The sequence below is a fragment of the Danio aesculapii genome, chromosome 5, assembly GCF_903798145.1.
Source record: "Danio aesculapii chromosome 5, fDanAes4.1, whole genome shotgun sequence".
NCBI classification, from domain to species: domain Eukaryota; kingdom Metazoa; phylum Chordata; class Actinopteri; order Cypriniformes; family Danionidae; genus Danio; species Danio aesculapii.
This window is the reverse complement of record NC_079439.1, coordinates 1,289,739-1,311,007: the sequence shown is the minus strand read 5'-3', so window position 1 is coordinate 1,311,007 and position 21,269 is coordinate 1,289,739. Positions and strand designations below refer to the sequence as shown.

The 21,269-nt window shown below is 34.9% G+C and overlaps 1 protein-coding gene across 1 annotated transcript in view; it reads left to right on the top strand.

The window, feature by feature from the left end:
* The first annotated feature begins 1,361 nt into the window (after positions 1-1,361).
* The window catches only part of golga2 (golgin A2), a 48,607-nt gene continuing 28,699 nt past the window's right edge, over positions 1,362-21,269 (top strand). Inside the window, exons 1-8 of the mRNA XM_056458911.1 lie at positions 1,362-1,452; positions 8,140-8,265; positions 9,617-9,700; positions 16,167-16,262; positions 16,754-16,806; positions 17,297-17,360; positions 18,861-18,920; positions 20,758-20,854. Of these exons, the coding sequence (XP_056314886.1) occupies positions 1,405-1,452; positions 8,140-8,265; positions 9,617-9,700; positions 16,167-16,262; positions 16,754-16,806; positions 17,297-17,360; positions 18,861-18,920; positions 20,758-20,854 (628 nt within the window). The 5' untranslated portion in view covers positions 1,362-1,404. The remainder of the gene's footprint in view (positions 1,453-8,139; positions 8,266-9,616; positions 9,701-16,166; positions 16,263-16,753; positions 16,807-17,296; positions 17,361-18,860; positions 18,921-20,757; positions 20,855-21,269) is intronic.

The window sequence follows — 21,269 nt, the reverse complement described above, 5'->3', positions numbered from 1 at the left end:
TTTAGAAAAATTATTTTAAATAAATTAAGAATAAAATAATAACAACTAATATTTCTACTACTAATAAGATACTACTAACGTTACTACTACTGCTACTACTACTAATAATAATACAAATGACAATAATAATAATAATAATATTAATAATACAAATAATAATAATGATAATAATAATAATAATACATAATTATTAATAATAATAACAACAACAATAATAATAATACATAATTAATAATAATAATAATAATAATAATAATAATAATAATTATTATTATTATTATTATTATTATTAATAACAATAATAATAATAATAATAATAACAATAATAATAATAATAATAATAATAATACATAATACATAATACATAATTATTAATAATAAATATTATTGTAAGAGATTTATCATTCAAATACTATTACATCTTATGCCCCCCCCCCCCTCCAAAAACACACACACACACAAATTTTACACAAACAATGCTTTGTTTTGCAAATAAACACAGAATTTAATGCAGTAAAAAAACAAGTAAATTTCATTAAATATTAGAGGAAACTATTAAAATAAGTTTACTATGAAGCATTAAGAATCCCAGTTATATTACTGCTTAAATTACATAATTTTTTAAAGTTAAAATGAAAATAAAAAGTAAATGAAATAAATAAATTAAAGATAAATGTATTAATTAAAAACTTACAAATTTTTAATTGGTAATAGAAAAAATAATTAATTAAAAAATAATTAAATAAGTAATATTTTGATATAGATATTTTTAAAATGACACCGCTTCCCAAAAGCTATTTAATTAACAATTAACTAGATGGGAAGGTTGTGAATGTGTGGGAAAATGTGCATAATAGATTTAAATGCAGGAAAAATATTACAGTGAGAGAAATGATGAGGTTGACATTAAAAAATGTCATTAAAGTAAATAAATTTGCTCTGTATTTTGCATATATTTCAGTAAATAAAGCATAAACGCTCCTTACAGGTAAATAAAACCCGCATTTACTGAAAGTAATCAAATATATAGATATAGAAAAAGGGATATAGAAGATTTTGTGAATAAGGATTTACAAAAACAATTAGAAAAAACAACCCAGGACACTTTACAGGAAGTACACTCCCAAAATAAATGGTTTAATGTTTCTTCATACTGAGTACAACGTCAGCATTTAGGGGAAAATAGTGTTATTAAATTAGCCAGTTTGATATTTACAGGGTAGCAATTATGAATGATTTTGATAGAGATTAAACAGCTTTATTAAACAAGGACATTTTTTTTGCAGAAGTGTGTGTATGTATTTGTATGTGTGCGCGTATGTGTGTGTCGCGCGCACGTGTGTGTGTGGCGCGCGCTCACGGCTGATCTGATGACGTGGTGTCGTCGCTCAGCTGCGCGAGAGGATGGCGGACCAGAACAGGCAAATCAAACTCGCTGCAGCTAAGAAAAAGGTACGTTTATGAACTTTTCCGACATATATCAACTATTATGTGACAAAGTGTTTCTGCCGAGTCAGTTTGAACCGCGGCCGAACGCGTGAGTTTTATATGTCATGTTGACATTCCACGTCTGCCGGCCTCTCCGCGGGCCTGTGCCCGAATACCAGCGCTCTGAGGCGGGCGCGGCCGTCAGGAAACACCGAGGACTGAGCCGAGAGAAAAGCTTAAACATCAACAACATCAAATATCTCACTTTACTTACATTTACAACGAGTTTAACTTGTCTGAGATGTGCTAAAAAGAGCGAGGAGATGGAAGTCAGTCACGCTAATGTTATTAGCTTCTGATTCAGCGTTAGTGATAAGATTAAAACATAACAACACCGTGATATATTTTGAAATAAAACTAAACATTGGCCCTATCTTAAAGTCGTTATTTTAAAATAAAAATAAAGTTCTTGATTTAAGTCCCATTTAACTAGCTGATTAGCATGAGCTCACTAGCTAGTTGCTAGCTAAAAATGACAGCTCTAATTGAAACAGCTGGTTTAGCTATAGTAGGGATAGTTCATCCAAAAATACACTGCACTCACTATTTATCACAGTTTAATGAGTGTCTTTCTTTTGTTGAACACGAAAGCAGATAATTTGAAAAATGTTGAGAGCCTATAACCACTGACTCTCTCATAGTATTTGTTTTTCCTCTTATGGAAGTCAATGTTTTCAGCTTTCTAAGTAAATGATGACAGCATTTTAGTTTTAGGTGAACTGTCCCTTTACCTACCCTGTGCTCTGTAGCTACTGTTTAGTTCATGATTTAAGTTTGCATTAAGTGACTGGTCAAACCTCTATTTATTAGTGTGTTTTGATCATGCGAGTGCTGACTAATAAGGTGGCCATTCGCTGCCTATGAAGGGAGCTTATGAATGTGCACTTGAATCTCAGCTGCTGCTCTTTATGCTGTCTGTGGTCTGGAATGTCAACTCAATCAGTCAGCCTTGGAATTTCAGTTATGGCTCGGTCAGATGAGAGCTGATTTAGATGCATTCATCCCATGACAGCTAAATCACATATAAAACTAGGGCTATGCTACATGACAAACTAAACAGTTTATGGTTTCATATTATGCTCTATCGTTTATATCGTGGCGTCACAAACTTCATTGTTTACTGTAATACTTATTCATAATTTATATAAGCGCAGTATTACACACAATTACAGAGATGCAGACAGAAACATGAATAACAGCATCGTGAGAGAGCTGCAATCTTGAAAAATACAATGTTCGTATTTTACATTTAATTAGCGATATTTTTATGACAAAATAAAGAGTTTATTGTTTCATATTATGCTCTTTTGTTTATGTCATGGTGTCGCAAAATGCATTATGGCAGTACTTTTTCATAATTTATATTACAGAGATGCAGACAAAAACATGAGTAACAGCATCGTGAGAGCTGCAATCTTGAAAAAATGTTTACATTTTGCATTTTATTTAGTGGTATTGAGTGTTCGACCTGTAATCAGCAGGTTTTGCAATCTGGTTTTTATTTAATAATCAATATTTATTTTATATAAATTTTAATATAAATATTTATATAAAAAAAGCTCTTTCTGATTCTGATATTTTGCCATTTTTAATCAAAGATTTGCCCTGAAGTTCTGCATTAAGTGAGAAATATGATCATCTTGTAATGAGTAGGTTTTCAAGTATATACTTTAAAATGTAAAAAAATAATAAAATATTTATTTCCATGCTGTCAATGAATAAAAATACAGGCTGAACGTTGAATCGCATGTGCATTTGTCTATAAAAGCATCTCTGTAATCAGCTGTGAATCTCCAGCCTGTGTGTTCAGCAGTGTATACTACAGTACATGAGAGACAGTTCTCTGACAAACTATGAAACATATAGCATGCAATATCATCATACCATAGTTAAATTGCAAATAATCATTTTGGACAGCAGTTTGCGTAGCTTCTCAGTGAACTACTGCCTTTTGTAGTAAATATTGCTAATGTAATTCTGAAAGCATGTGCAAATGCCACATTTAATGACGTTTGTACTTAAAACTCACTTCATAACTTCAGTCGAGTGTTTAAAATAAGTCAAATTATGTCTTTTTACACTGAATAAAGCATACAATGTGTTTCATAATAGCACTCTAAGCTGTAACAAAGGTGTTGTTTCATTACATACTTCATTATGAGGAAAATTATTATAATAAGAACCCAGATAAAGCATATGTTGACGGGGTCATGTGCTTAATAATCCCCGTTGAATCAAATGAAAGCAGTTTAATCTTCTGTTTATCCTACACACGCTATAAGGATTTCTCATAGAACGGTATTTACTGGGTTTATTCGGGGTCGTATTTACGTTCCTAACATCGTTTAAGACAATCACAGATTTTGCTAAATCTCAAAGGACTTTCTTTGTTGTTTTATCGTTCAGCTCTAATAAAAACTATAAAATTTACAGGTACTTGAATTAATTGATTGAATTAAGAAACTGTTTCGTGATGTATATTATGGCAGTTTATCGTTTAAATATCGATATTGCAATGTTAATCGGCAATAGTTACATCGCAGGATTATAATATTTTTATTAATAACATGGATCTCAATGTGTATATATATATATATATAAAAAATATATATATGTATATATATATATATATATATATATATATATATATATATATATATATATATATATATATATATATATATATATATATATATAAAATATACACATTGAGATCCATGTTATTTTATGTTCGTTTGTTAAATATTTGCACTTGAATACTGTTAGATTTCTCAGAAAACCGTAAAACACTGTTTATTTAACTCTTATTTTTGCTCTGTTGTATTTATATATGCTTGTAATTTGTTATATTTGATGCAGATTCACTTGTTTATGATCCCAGTTAATCTAAATGAGTGAAATCTTTCCACATAGAGCTATTCAGTTCGTCTGGTGAAGCTATATTCATATCATATATATTGCAGCAAAACAAACTATCGCAGTGTCAGATTTTTCCAGTATCGTTTAGCCCTAATATTTATCATTATAATGAGTCTGGATCATAGTTTATTATTTGCTTGTGTGTTTGAGGCCTGAGGATTTTAAAAGCAGTCAGGCATTATAAATTGTACCGTTTGTAAGTTTCATTAGGACTATTTTTATTGAATTATTTACTCCATAAAGACTACGCATGATTATTTTACATGTGATTATTCAATTACTGTACCTGAATATGGTTAGACTCCTCAGAAAACCGTGAAACACTGTTTAATCATGTGAATCTTTTTCACTATTGTATTTATCTATGATCGTAGGTTGTTTATATATAATATGCATGACTTGCTCCTCTACAGAATCATCCCAATCAATCTAAAATTATTAGTTTTTTCCAAATAGAGATATTCAAGTCATCTGGTGAAATTGTATTCATATAGCAATATATATCAGAGAAAAACAAAGTAATGCAATGTTAGATATTTTTTTTCCCAATATCATGCAGCCCTAATTCATACTGCCCAGCCCTATATAAAACTCACAACTACATATCTGACCCACCAGAGAGACTCGTAGATCTGGCAAGACTGGACGAGAGGTCTTCTTCTTTAATGCAGTGTTTAACTTGTTCTTCAGGTTATATCTCAGTGGCCATATCTGAGGAGTCTCTGGTGCTGTGAAGCCTGATTGAGTTATCTTGATTTAAATTCACAGTGTGTTCAAAGCAGAATGTGCCTGAATCAGGACAGATTATAGACTGGAGTCATTTCTGGCACTCCTGCATTGATGCTTGATTTAATTAAACAGCAGCTAAAAATCTCTGAAGGCTTAAGTGCACAAAATTGCTTGTAATCGGCAAGCCACGTATTAAATTAGACATCACATTTTGAAGTAGATAAACTTGAAAATAAACCAGATGATAGCTTTCAAAAGTCTAGAATTATTATTTATTTTTTAATCATAAGTTTTATAAATTGCATCATGCAGAATAAGAAGTAGAAGCTGAAAATGGATATCCTCTTGTAAACTCACGCCTTTGTTTGATTCATAAATCATTAGGTTGGATTTGTTTTATAAAACAACTTTTAACAAATGCTGAAGAATAATTTGGGCGGCACTGGCTCAGTGGTTAGCACTGTGCCCTCACAGTAAGAAGGCTGCTGGTTCGAGTCCCGGCTGGGTCAGTTGATGTTTCTGTGTGGAGTTTCCATGTTCTCCTCATGTTGGTGTGGGTTTCCTCCACAGTCCAAACACATGTGCTATAGGGGAATTGATGAACTAAATTGGCCGTAGTGTATGAGTGTGTGTGAATGTGTTTGTATGGGTGTTTCCCAGTATTGGGTTGCAGCTGAAAGGGCATCTGCTGTGTAAAACATATGCTAGGGTAGTTGGCAGTTCATTCCCCTGATAAACAAGAGACTAAGCCGAAGGAAAATTAATGAATTAAGAATAATTTGAGTTTTATTCCTTATTTTTTAATGACTTCAATTAAGTGTTTTGGTGATTTTTTTTTTTTTTTTTTTTTTTTTTTTTAAATTTATTTATTTTATCATACATTTTTTTAAATTAATTTGTATTTTTTCGCAGATCTGTGAATAATGAACAGTGTTTGGATCTCTTTTATTTTTAGTAACAATAATTTAGTAAAGTTCATTTGATGTAAGTAAATGAATTAATATTAGCATTATAAAGTAATCTCTACTTTCTGTCCTTTATCCCTTTTATTCGAGCTTGTATTTTGTTATGACACTGGTCTAGGGTCAAGGATGTAACCTAAATGAAACACCCGACAAATAAATTCACTATTATGAACCCTTAAAGTCAGGTCCGTTTATTTCTCTTCTTTTTTTTTTTCTTTTCTTTTCTTCTTAACACCTAAAACGTGAAGCCTATACCTCGGAGAGAACCCACAAAAAAATAAAAATAAACAAAAAGTACACACTACCTAAACACCCACAATAAAACTACCTGCACCTTACAAAGAAAATAACTGAAATAAACATACAATACTAAACCTTACTATATATTTTAAGTTCAGAATATATATATTAACTTTTATATATAAAAATGAGAGAAAATATTTACAGTAAACAAAAGTGTGGAATCCAAGTCCTACTGTATATACAATATTTTTTTACAGTGACAACAAACAAAGCCAAAACTAGACTTACAAGGGGGGGGGGGGGGGGGGGGGGTCGCAACAACAAGAAAACCAAAGTTACACATAACACAGGAATTCACGATCAACACCAAGTATCGCCAATAATACTTTCCAACAGCAATTTCGAACAACACACCGTCCAACTCCCTCTCCGGTCTCCCCGACCGTTCTGCTTTTTAAAAGAGGCCTTTCGAAAAAAAGGGAGAAAAAGAGAGAGAGGGAGATACACACACAGGGAAACAGACACACACACAGACTTGCGAACGCAACAGTTTTATATAGATAATGGTTGGAAGTTTACATTACTAGCGCTTCTAGTTTTTTTGCCATTTTGTTATAAATATTCACTGTTTACAAAAGCATTTATTAAATAAAGAAATGTAAATATATCTGCAGACATGCATGTATGATTAACTGTGGAGTCTGAATTTCATAATGGTAGCACTGAATAAGTTCAAATTGGATTAACTAACAACAGGCAATGCATTTGTTACCGCCTTTAAAGGATAATAAAGTTCATTGTTTATTCATGGTAGCTCATGTTGAATACACACTATTATTGTGGTGTATTTGTAGAAAATAAGAAGTATAACAAAACACTGAAAATCAGTTGTTTAAATTGACCGATTGTGCCTGCTTGCTTTTTTTGTAACTGAGTTTATATTTTGTAATTTATTATATTTTACAACTTTTATATTTAAATTAAAATGAAAAAATAATAAAAACTTTTTATTATTATTATTATTATTATTTGTTTTCTTTTGTTGCCATGTAAGCATCATTAGATGCTGAGATGGCAATTAATATAATAATAAACTAATATTTTTCATTATTAATTCATGTCAACTAATGGAAACCTATTGTGTGCTGCTGATAGCATAGATTGTGCTATGAATGTATTTAACATCAGACATTAAAGGAGACTTATTATGTCCCTTTTCTATAATAAGATGTAAATGCGTCTCTGATGTTTCTAGTGTGTGTGTGTGTGTGTGTGTAGTAAAGTTTGAGCTGAAAATAGCACATCGATTGTTCTCTGGCTCTCTGAAACTGACCCTTTTAGGCTTTGATCCTAACTGTGGTGTTTTGGTGACTGTCGCTTTAAATGCAAATGAGATTGTGCGCCTTTCAGAAGAGGGCGGAGCTGCAGACCCCTGTGTGTCAGCATAGAGGCAGATGTAAAACCGCACTGTGTTGTCAGTGCTGGTCAGGTGTGCATGTGTGCTTCAGTGTGAGTGTGTCATGCTTCTGTCAGTCTATGTCGCTCCTGTCGCTGTTCATCTAAAACTCCACATCTAGAATCCTCTTAGTCTATGCTGACATTATCTTCAGCAGCTCAAACACTCTAATGGATAATGGACAGACGGCTGCTTCTCACTCAGGGCTGCTGTTTATGCTAATGAGATGGAGACTAGTGGGCGGGGCTTTCCCACTCTGATGACATGATTTTTGCATAATAGGTGTCTCTTTAAATGGGAATCTGTGTGTTTGAAAATGTCTGCTGTTTTGATCTGCAGCTGAAGGAGTTTCAGCAGAAGACGATTCCATCCACAGGAAGTGCCGGACCAAAGAAGAAGAGGAAGGTTAAAGGAGATCAGACAGACGCTCCCGCTGACCGCCGCTCTCCAGAAAATGTGAGTCAGGTGTGTAGTCCGTCAGCACTGCTGTAAATCATGTGAAATGTGATGGATGTTGACTGTCTGCTGTGACGAGCTTTAGTTGTGTGTTGACTGATCAGGTAATGGTGCTTTCCCACAGCAGGAATTAATCCACAGGAAGCGCTTGAGGATCTTGTTTTTGTTTTGCCTGGAATTAATTATTTAACCTTTGCCATTTTGAGGGATTGTTTTAAATCATTGTTGATAGGAATTTTAATAGTCATGTTTGCACTGATACAAAACAGCCTGTTTGTTATAGAGAGAGACTGAAATAAATGTAAATATTAGATGGAAATTTGAAATAAAATCAGAAATGTTGGCTAATATTAGTTTTAATTGAAGCACTAAATGAATAACTGGAACCAAACTGAAACTGTGATATGTTTAAAACTTGTGTTTGTTAAATGTATAATTGACATTTTTGGTAATTATGAATATAAATGCATAAAACATTAATAGTAGCAATAATCTTATTAATAAGTGTAAATATTGGTTAAAAACTTTTTAACATCTTAATTTAGTTGACAGCAACATTTCTAGTTTTGATTGAATTTGGTAGTTTAAAATGAAGAGATGAAATATGAAATAAAATGTTTTCAAATATGAACTACTGTAAATGGAAATTAATAACTAAAAGCAAAATAAACAATCACAGAATCTCTAATACAGAATCTCTAATCTCAAATGCATCGTTTTCAAATTTTTATATAAAAAATTTACATAATAAAAACTGTATTAAATACATTTGATGTGTAATTTTTGTTGCGTGCGTGATGATAAATTAAGAAAAACACTTCACTGCATTGCATGTATGTAATATTTATGTGCTGAAAAAGTAAACAATTTAATTAAGGTCTAATTATTGAAAATAAGAACTCAAAATACATTAAATTATAATAGCATATATACTATAATTTCAAAATAAAACTTTTGAATGCAAAACTATATGTAAGTTAGAGCAGTGTTTCCCAACCCTGTTTCTGGAGGCACACCAACAGTACATATTTTGGATGTCTCCATTATCTGACCCATTCATTTCAGGTTCTGGAGTCTCTTCTGATGTTATGATGAGTTGATTCAGGTGTGTTTGATTAGGGAGAGGTTGAAAATGTGGACTGTTGGTGTGCCTTCAGGAACAGGGAAACACTGAGTTAGACATATAAACTGACAGAAAGGTGTATTTTTCTGCGTTCTGTTGGGTTTTTGTTCTGCATTGGCTACTACTAACCCTTCATCTCGTGTTTCCTGCCTCGTCAGCGCTATTTGTATGATTTTCCTACTACTGCTTCCTCCTCTCACATCTTTTCCTCTATCGTCTGCCTCTCCTTCCCTTTAGATTGAGAATATTCTCAAAGTTATGGTGTCTGATCTTAGTCTGACTAATGGAGTTTCTCAGCCTCCATTTGTCAACAGCAGTCAGGTGAGCTGTCCTACCCGTCTTCCGCTTGTCCTCCTTCCTTTCTTTTTGTTGGATCTGCATCCCAATTCTCACACACATACTATGTTTTAATATTGTGTACTTTTTTGTGTAGAAACAGTGCATACTTTTGAGTGTGGAACAGAAGAGTGTGCAAGCTTTGGGACAAGCTAATTACTCCTCATTAACGGACCGTTCTGTTGCTTAGTTACGACACCTGTCAATCATCTCGACACATCATCCACATTTCTGTCTTGTTTAATTTCCTACAGTATTATAGACTCAGCAGCAGCAGGTTCATCTGCCATCCACGAGTCTTTCATGTAGAGAAATCTGCTCAGGTGTTTGCAGAATTCTGCATTCATCCTTCATAATTCTGCTCATTTCGGTTAATTTTGCCAACCTACAACTGGCTCTCGTTAACCGAAAATTGATTAATATAAAATATTATTTAACAAAAAGATTTGACGTGTCTATTTTGTGTATTGCATTTTAAAATACTGATTTATTTTAACATGCGAACATATTAACAGCAGAATATAACAACAGAGCATCTTCACGCACCTGCAGTGTTTCCAACAGCACAGAAATAAAAATAAACTAAATAAACAGAATAAAATAAATAGGCCTGCCCTGGAATTTTTTACTTAAATGACAAATTTAGAAAACAAAATGAAAACACTGACTGAATCCTTTTTTAGATCCGGCATAGGCTGTTTTTTCCAATCATGTTTTTTTCTTCCACCAAATACAAATATCAGGCTACCTCAAATCGATCGCTCCACGGAAAATATGCATTTAATTAATGCTCCGCTGTTAATATATTACAAACCTCTGTCAACATTTAAATAGAAGTCATAGTTTTAAAGATTGTCTTGAGCGTCTGGTTTTACCTTAGAGCTTGTGTGCTTTTATCTCCTCTCTCACTGGCGGTTCATGTGCGCGCGTTACGTTTGATGAAAGTCAATAACAAGGCTCATATGTTGACTTTTTGTGAAATATAGGCTACTATAGCATAAAGCAATTGTGTTGTTTACATATAATACTGCATTAATTTGCATACATGTTTTATAAACCATAAAATGAAAGCCTCAGTTTGGTGCGGAGTTATCATTATGCAGAAATCAAGAACATCCTTGGATTTGGCTATGTAGGGTATTTTAAAATGATACTTTATAAGAACTATTAATACCTTTAATTTTCTAAATGGAAAAAGGTTGGTTAGTTGGTTGTACACTTAGAGCCCTATACACCTGGCGCAATAAGGCGCAAGACGTGTTTGACACAATTTGTTGCGCAACCCTTATACGTTGTTGCGCAACACTTTCCACTGCCTCCATGCCTTCATCTCCTGGGGTGCTTTTTCAGTTTATTCATGACAATCTGCATCTGTATAATGTGATTATTATTAGCAGTATTATTTATTATATGAATATTTATAATTGTTTTAATAAACACAAGTGTAGATTTGTCCAACTGTGGGGTTTTGGAGACGTCTGCATCACCATATGGGGCATCAGAACAGGACGTGTGTTTAGATATAACTCAGTGTTTTGACCACACTTCATCATTGGTGTTCATTTATTCCTTTGCTGGAGATTAGAACTGAATTCAGAAATAGTTTATAAAAAAATCTTTGTGCTTAACAAAGGAAATTAAATATATAGACTGATGGATGTCTTCAGCGTAGTGCGTACAACAGCGTTTGCTTATCTACGAAAGTGAATGAGTAAAGAGAAAGTAAAGAGGCTGAATGGAGGAGGCTCGTTCTTTATCCTCGCGCTGCAGATGCTCTGTTTAACTGTTTTCTCACTAGTGAAGCTTCAGTTTTTACACTTACAAAGTCCAACATGTAAATAGCAAATGCGCCACGGAGCGACACAACTGACTCTTAAAGAGAATGAGAGATAAATGGTTTAATGATTGGACTCTGATTGTTTTAATGCACCTTATGCTCAAAACACACCCAGAACTCATGTTACCGTCTCGTGAGTTAACAAATATGTGTTGCACATTTATGCAGCCAAAGTAAAATAAATAAATTAAAAAAAAAAAAAAATTAAATAGTTGAACTGATACCATTAATCGGTTAAGAACGCACCCTTATGGTTAACGGTTAATCGGTTATTTTTTAACATCTCTTGTTTTAATAGAAGTTCACGTTGTTGTTGCAGATTAAATATAACATGGGAACCATGATTTAAATATTCTCCAGTTGGCTAGATATTAATTATTAGTCATTCAAACTACATGGCTGAAGCCTTTCTACTTGATGGTTTATCTCATGCTTCTGACATATTTGTAGTTTGTTTAGACTTCCCTGAGTTTGTAGTTCTTATCGAATTCATTTCCAATGCACAATGTATTATGGATAATACTGGTGGTTAGAGTACACACACTTATACACTTTACATTTCTAGCGGAAATAGTAGAGCATCCAGGAACCTTTGGCATACTCTTTTCAACATACTACAGTTTGGGACACACTACTTTTATTTTCGAATACTATTTAAAACAGGTAGTATGTGATTTGGGACGCAGTTTGTGTTTTTTCTTCCACATGATGTGAGATTATCATGTTTTCTGTTACAGTTTACATGAATGCACACTCTCTCTTAGGCCACATTAGCATAACTTGCATTGATCTGTGGCTATAAATCAGTGCATTGAAATATTTGATTTCAGGAACGCGTTGCAATTCTGTCTGGATGCAATCTGAGTTTTGTTTTTAACAGCAGATGGCGCTCCAGGTTATTTTTTTAACTGCTAATTATAAACAACAGATGGCGATTTACGCTATTTTTTTTTTTTAACAACAGACGGCAATGTAGGTTAGTTTTTAACAGCAGATGGCATTTTCGGCTGGTTTTTGACCATAGATATACACTAGATATCGCATACAGATCATGAGCATGTGTCAATAGCGCCGCCACATTTGTACAGTGCTTCCAGGACAAAAGTCATTCAACCGCACTAGTCAGACTAAAGCCAATCTGAAGATGCTGGACTTTAGCACTGTTTACTGGTGGAGTAACAAGTAAACATAAAGGCAGAACATTTCATAGGTAAGATTTATTTTGTTTTTGTATGTTACAAACTTTTGTTCTAAACAAGTAGTGTTACTTATGATAAAACAGTCACTCTAATGCACTGCATTCACCATAAGGTAAAGTAGCCCCAACTTGCATTAAATTCTAGGCTTATACTAGTTGTATTCAATAAAATCAGCAAACAATGCAAATGAGATATGACAACAAGACTCTGCGGTGCCAGAAACTTATTATTGAAACGTATTATTGTTGGCTAAGTGAAGTAATGGCTAGTTTTTGAGGTAACCCATAAGGGTGCCTGATAACACAACAGTGCCTGCACCTCTGTGCAGACTGTCCACCCTTAATTATTGAATATTACAAATGTTATATACCATTTAGATCAGAAAGGTGGATGTGCACATTGAGACCCAGGGAAATCAATGATTCAAACGAATCGTTCATAACGGAGATTCCTTCACAAACGAATCGCTCGCTCCGTTAGAATTAGAAGTGAAAGCAGGAGAGATGGTGTGTTTCAGGACACGGATTAGATCAAATTGAACAGAGATGGAGGATAATACATTTCCATGCACACAAACACATGCTCTTTGTCAGCAATGCCCGTGCGCTCGCTTATCCATCAATGTAGAAAAGTGATTTGCATACTGACCACCAGGAAAACTCCCGATCATAGATATCTGTATATATGTTTACTAATCTATGGCTCCAAATGACCAGTCCTCCACTACACCTTGGTCACACATTCATTTCAAAGGAGCGCTACCCTGTACTAAAATGGCGGCTCTATTGACTCATTCCTTCCAATAGTCAACAATAGCGCAGGCGACATTTAATGTAAATATCTATGGTTTTTAGCAGCAGATGGCACTCTAGGTTAGTGTTTAACAGCAGACAGCGCTCTAGGCTGATTTTTAACAGCAGATAATGTTCTAGCCTAGTGTTTAACAGCGGATGACGCTCTAGGCTAGTTTTTAACAGCAGACGGCACTCTAGCCTAGTGTTTAACAGCAGATGACGCTTTAGCCTAGTGTTTAACAGCAGACGGCGCTATAGGCTAGTGTTTAACAGCAGATGAAGCTCTAGCCTAGTGTTTAACAGCAGACGGCGCTCTAGGCTAGTGTTTAACAGCAGTTGATGCTCTAGGCTAGTGTTTAACAGCAGATGAAGCTCTAGCCTAGTGTTTAACAGCAGACGGTGCTCTAGGCTAGTGTTTAACAGCAGACGGCGCTCTAGGCTAGTGTTTAACAGCAGTTGATGCTCTAGGCTAGTGTTTAACAGCAGATGAAGCTCTAGCCTAGTGTTTAACAGCAGACGGTGCTCTAGGCTAGTGTTTAACAGCAGACGGCGCTCTAGGCTGATTTTTAACAGCAGACGGTGCTCTAGGCTAGTGTTTAACAGCAGACGACGCTCTAGGCTAGTGTTTAACAGCAGACGGCGCTCTAGGCTGATTTTTAACAGCAGATGGCGCTCTAGCCTAGTGTTTAACAGCAGATGGCGCTCTAGCCTAGTGTTTAACAGCAGATGGCGCTCTAGCCTAGTGTTTAACAGCAGATGGCGCTCTAGCCTAGTGTTTAACAGCAGATGACGCTCTAGCCTAGTGTTAAACAGCAGATGACGCTCTAGCCTAGTGTTAAACAGCAGATGACGCTCTAGCCTAGTGTTTAACAGCAGATGACGCTCTAGGCTAGTATTTAACAGCAGATGACGCTCTAGCCTAGTGTTTAACAGCTGATGACGCTCTAGGCTAGTGTTTAACAGCAGATGACGCTCTAGCCTAGTGTTTAACAGCAGATGACGCTCTAGCCTAGTGTTTAACAGCTGATAACGCTCTAGGCTAGTGTTTAACAGCAGATGATGCTCTAGCCTAGTGTTTAACAGCAGATGATGCTCTAGCCTAGTGTTTAACAGCAGACGGCGCTCTAGGCTAGTGTTTAACAGCAGACGGTGCTCTAGGCTAGTGTTTAACAGCAGACGGCGCTCTAGGCTAGTGTTTAACAGCAGACGGCGCTCTAGGCTGATTTTTAACAGCAGATGGCGCTCTAGCCTAGTGTTTAACAGCAGATGACGCTCTAGCCTAGTGTTTAACAGCTGATGATGCTCTAGGCTAGTGTTTAACAGCAGATGACGCTCTAGCCTAGTGTTTAACTGCAGATGGCGCTCTAGGCTAGTGTTTAACAGCAGATGACGCTCTAGGCTAGTGTTTAACTGCAGATGGCGCTCTAGGCTAGTGTTTAACAGCAGATGACGCTCTAGCCTAGTGTTAAACAGCAGATGACGCTCTAGCCTAGTGTTTAACAGCTGATGACGCTCTAGGCTAGTGTTTAACTGCAGATGGCGCTCTAGGCTAGTGTTTAACAGCAGATGGCGCTCTAGCCTAGTGTTTAACAGCAGACGGCGTTCTAGGCTAGTGTTTAACAGCAGATGACGCTCTAGGCTAGTGTTTAACAGCAGACGGCATTCTAGGCTAGTGTTTAACAGCAGATGATGCTCTAGGCTAGTGTTTAACAGCAGATGACGCTCTAGGCTAGTGTTTAACAGCAGATGACGCTCTAGCCTAGTGTTTAACAGCAGATGACGCTCTAGCCTAGTGTTTAACAGCAGATGGCGCTCTAGCCTAGTGTTTAACAGCAGACGGCGCTCTAGGCTAGTGTTTAACAGCAGACGGCGATCTAGGCTAGTGTTTAACAGCAGACGGCGCTCTAGTCTAGTGTTTAACAGCAGACGGCGCTCTAGGCTGATTTTTAACAGCAGATGGCGCTCTAGCCTAGTGTTTAACAGCAGATGACGCTCTAGCCTAGTGTTTAACAGCTGATGACGCTCTAGGCTAGTGTTTAACAGCAGATGATGCTCTAGCCTAGTGTTTAACTGCAGATGGCGCTCTAGGCTAGTGTTTAACAGCAGATGACGCTCTAGGCTAGTGTTTAACTGCAGATGGCGCTCTAGGCTAGTGTTTAACAGCAGATGACGCTCTAGCCTAGTGTTAAACAGCAGATGACGCTCTAGCCTAGTGTTTAACAGCTGATGACGCTCTAGGCTAGTGTTTAACAGCAGACGGCGCTCTAGACTGATTTTTAACAGCAGACGGCGCTCTAGGCTGGTTTTTAACAGCAGACATCAGCGCCATCTATTGGTAAAAACAAAGCTCAGGATCGATCTAGAGATTCAGCAATGAATTACATTGTGCAGTATAATTAGTATACAAAACCTTAAGTTGTAATAATATTTTAAAATTTGACACAGTTTTGGTAAACTATCTATAAAATATAAATCACAATATGTTTAATGAACTTACTAATGAATACTTAATGAAAAATAAAATGTTTTTTTTTATTGTGTATTTGTGCTGTAAATGTCAGTGTGTGTGCAGTAGTGTGTTTATAACCCACTGATGTGTGTGTGTGTGTGTGTTGCATCAGGAGCGTGTGGATATCTCGCAGGAGCTGGAGGAGGCCAGCGCTGAACCCGTCTCTAACCCTGCTTCTGCTATTAACACTGATAATTCTGCACTGCAGGTCCGTCTGTGTTTATGTTTGCTTTTGTCTGTGTCAGCAGATCACAGTTAATGACCGCCAACTCACAGGCTGAGTCAATTCTCTTTTCTTTTTAGCTAAAATGCCTGATAGTTCTTATGCAGTAAGATATAGTGTTAATAACCAACGAGGAGACACGGCTGGGCTGATTCTCTACAGTATGGTGCAGTGGTACAGTTTCTATTCTAATCAGCAGGTTAAGTGCAGTTAAAGGATGATTTAAAGTGCCTATCTGATTGGTGGAGCAGTTTTTGACGTTGCATGCCAAAGCAAAACAAGCGTACCCAGAAAGCACAGGAATCTCACTGCCTAATAGTATTATTGCAGAGCAGCACAGAAGTATAAATGCTCACTTGTGTCATTTGTTGTGACCATGCTGATAGTTGATTTACTGCATCACTTTGTCTGGTTTTAGTTTTGTTTTCTTGTGTCAGTCTTAGTTCGTGTCTAACCTCAAATGTTTTTTTTTCCAGCAGAATTATCCAGCAGATGCTAATGGTGATGAACACCCTCTAGAAAACAACAGGTGAATTTGCTCTTTATTTCAGAGTAGCACTTTACATCACATCACCATGAATTTCCTGCAATAAATAAAGTGTTTAATTGGTAGGATTTCTTTTCATTTTTATCTACCTGCCCATCTACCTACTCAAAGTACCCTTTTTTGTCAAAAATGTATTAAAAGCAGTGAACTAAATAATAATGGGAATGAAAGATGCAGCAAGACGTCTACCAGTTTACAATTATTAGACAGTATCTTTTTATTTCCTCCTTGTCTAGTTGATAAATGTGGTATTGATAGTGAGTTTTGTAATGCTGTCTATCTCTCTCTCTCTCTCTCTCTCTCTCTCTCTCTCTCTCTCTCTCTCTCTCTCTCTCTCTCTCTCTCTCTCTCTCTCTCTCTCTCTCTCTCTCTCTCTCTCTCTCTCTCTCTCTCTCTCTCTCTCTCTCTCTCTCTCTCTCTCTCTCTCTCTCTCTCTCTCTCTCTCTCTCTCTCTCTCTGTGTGTGTGGAAAGGCCGCTGTCCTCCACAGAAAGCCTCCGGCAGCTCTCTCAGCAGCTCAATGGTCTGCTCTCTGAGGTCTGAATCTCTCTCTACTCATCTGCTATCATGTTATTTTTATTATTAACACAAAATAATTATTTATTCTTTTACTAGTTGTTGAAAAGAAACAAAAAAAAAATTTTTTTTTTACATTACAATTCTTACATTTATTATATATATATATACATATACATATTTACACACACCTGACAAAAGTCTTTGTCAAAAGCCCAGTTGTAAGAGCAACAAATAATATCTTGACTTCTAGTTGATGATTTGGGAAAGTATCAGAAGGTGGATTTTTCCCATTAATCATCTGTTGATCTGCATCCCAATCATCACCAATACTGCAGAAGACCTACTGGAACCAGCATGGAGCCAAGATCCTCATAGAAATCTGTCAAGTTTGGTGGAAAAATCATGGTTTGGGGTTATATTCAGTATGGAGAGATCTGCAGAGTGGATGATCAACATCAACAGCCTGAGGTATCAAGACATTTGTGCTGCCCATTACATTACAAACCACAGGAGAGGGCAAATTCTCCAGCAGGATAGCGCTCCTTCTCATACTTCAGCCTCCACATCAAAGCTCCTGAAAGCAAAGAGTGCTCCAGGATTAGCCAGCCCAGCCCAGTCACCATAAACATTATTGAGCACGTCTGGGGTAAGATGAGGGAGGAGGCGTTGAAGATGAACACAAAGACTCTTGATGAACTCTGGGAGTCCTGCAGGAACGCTTTCTTCACCATTCCAGATGACTTTATTAATCAGTGATTTGAGTCATGTCAGAGATGTATGGATGCAGTCCTCCAAGCTCATGATGGAGTCAGACACAATATTCATTCTGTTTCCACTGCAGCATGAGCACATATTCTATACTGGACATTATTGAAGGTTCAGTGACCAGACTTTAGTCTAAGCAGAGTCAGACCTTACTGTCCTAATCAAATCATTCATAATCAAGACATGATCAGATTTTATTGTGCTCAAATAAGCCTCATCTAGAGGCCTTTACCTTTCATATAGGACACGTCTGATACCAAATGATCAACTAGAAGTCAAGTTATTGTCTGTTGTTCCTAAAACTTGGATAGGACACAAGACTTTTGTCAGGGAGTGTATATATATTTTTTATTTGTACATGATATTTATTAGTTTTTGTTTCTAATATATAATATATATATATATATATATATATATATATATATATATATATATATATATATATATATATATATATATATATATATATATATATATATATATATATATATATATATATAATATTCTAATATATATATAATTATTATTTGTTTTATTTTTTATTTTAGCAGTTTTATAGCAAAAAATGGTTGCATAAAACAAAATATTTTTTTTTCCCTAAATGATAAACTTTTGTTTTCTTAATAAACACAATAAGATAAGATTTCTTAACCTAATTTGTTTAGAAGTAATAAATAAATTATGGTTTTAGTCTTATCTTTAAATAACCCTGATTTTTATAAGTGCTAATATTTTTTTTCTTTTATAATTCAGTCATCAACACACATCAATGGCGACAGCGATCCGCCCACAGTCAATGAGAAGGAGCTGGAGGTAATATAATAAGTTTACTATTAATTCACAATTGCTTTTTAACATTAAACACCATTTAAAAAATCTGTGTGCAAAGCTGTACTGTAAGGTGATTTAGTTTTGCTCTGGCGGGTTTCAATTACCACTCAAAACACTCACTAATCACACTCAAGCAGGATAATCTTATTAAAGCGCAAGCTCTTAGGATGAAAATAGCTTGCGGTTTACTGGTGTCAACTGTTCAGGACAATGCCAGTCTGATTCATTCATTTACTGAAATTACTGAATTATTTATTTATTTTTGCTTAAAGCTGTAGACCCCTCAGTGTTTTAAGCCTCTTGAGATGTGTGAACTCTATTTTAAGAGCATGAACAAACAAACAAACAAACAAAAAAATATCATAGACAACATATCAAAATAAATGAATTCGAAACACAGTTAAATTAACACACCATATAATTGCACGACCAAAGTAAAATCAGGCTCTAAATAAATCAGGCAGTAAGATTGTAAATGATTTAACTACATATTTAATATGTAACTAATAAAAATCACAAGATTATATAACAGATTAAGATAAATCTAAATGAAGTAAACAGAAATAAATATCATAATAAATGTATTAATTGTTTGTTTTAGTAAATACATGCATTAATATGTTAATGGATCATTATCAGAGAGGATTACCGAGATTTTATTTTTTGCAATTAGATCATATATTAACATTAAAGTCTTATCTAATTTTTAATGTGTGTGAATTTGATTGTATTTATTTATTTGTTTATTTATTTTTAATGAATTTTTATGGAAATGAAAATAGCCTTTATTGCTGAAATGGCATTAAATGAAAATATATGAAATGTGATACTCTATACTGAGTAAATCAAAAACTATTTAATCTTTTCCTGCTGAAAATAAAGTTTGAAAACAGATGTGACATCTTTATCTTCTTCCGTCTACTGTAATTTAACTCTTTATGTAGTGTAATAGGTTTGTCCTGAAGGATTAGCGCTGATATTTGATTCAGCGCTCCCATGATGTCCTGCTACACACTGAACAAACATCCTGTTTCTGCTACACAAACATGCCTGTTCAGCAGAACAAACAGCTGATTATAACTTAGTTTTACTGTAATAGGAGCCTAAATTAGTGTTAGAAGTCTTTTCTGTCAGCCAAAGATGCAATTAGTTGATTGTAAATGCAGTAAAATTGTGAAATATTATTACAATTTGTAATAAGAGTTTCGTATTGAATATATTTCAAGTTTATTCCTGTGTATTAATTGCATGCTGAATTTTATTAATGCTGAATTTGTGGCATCAGTCTGGACACACAAAATACTTATCATCTTGTAAATAATCAAAATCTGAGCCCTTCAACAAAGATTAAGTAATGCTTAACAAATGTGTTGTTTACTGTTAATTTGTTAACTAATGCATTGACTAACATTAACTAATACAACCTTATTGTGAATTATTGAGCATGTGTGTGTATGTATGCATGCATGCATGTATGTATGTATGTATGTATGTACAGTTGAAGTCAGAATTATTAGCCCCTGTTTATTTTTTCCCCAATTTCTGTTTAATGGAGAGCAGATTTCTTCAACACATGTCTAATCATAATAGTTTTAATAACTCATCTCTAATAACTGATTTATTTTCTCTTTGTCATGATGACAGTAAATAATATTAGACTAGATATTCTTCAAGACACTTCTATACAGCTTAAAGTGACATTTAAAGGCTTAACTTGTTTTTATATATATATATATAAATAAATAAAAATAAAATGCTCAACTGTATATTAAGATGGTTTGTGCAAAAATGTTTCTGATTAGCTTCTCTTGTTTCTCAGACTCGTAATCAGGAGTTATCTGCTGCTCTGGACTCCAGCGCTCTCACCAACACACAGCTCACGTCCAAACTGGAGACTCTGGTAAGACTGTGTGATTGTATGTAAAGTACTCTCTGACAATATTAATAAACACACAAACACACACACCTTTGGCATTTATTCAGACATAAGCACAGGAGCTCTTGTAAGCACTACTTAAAATGAAAATTTACTCACTATTTACTCTGTTTATGAACCTTTGAGTTTCTGTCTGCTGTTGAATAAAAGAAGATATTTTGAAGAATGCTGAAATTGACTTCCATAGTAGGAAAAACAAATACTTTGAAAGTCGGTGGTTACAGGTTTCCAACATTTTTCAAAATATCTTATTTTTTGTTCAACAGAATAAAGAAACTCTTAAAGGTTTGAAACGAGTGTAGAGTGAGTAAATGATGACAGAATTTTCATTTATAGGTGAACTGTCCCTTTAACTCATCTGATTTTATTGATTTGGTCTATATAGACATAAACAA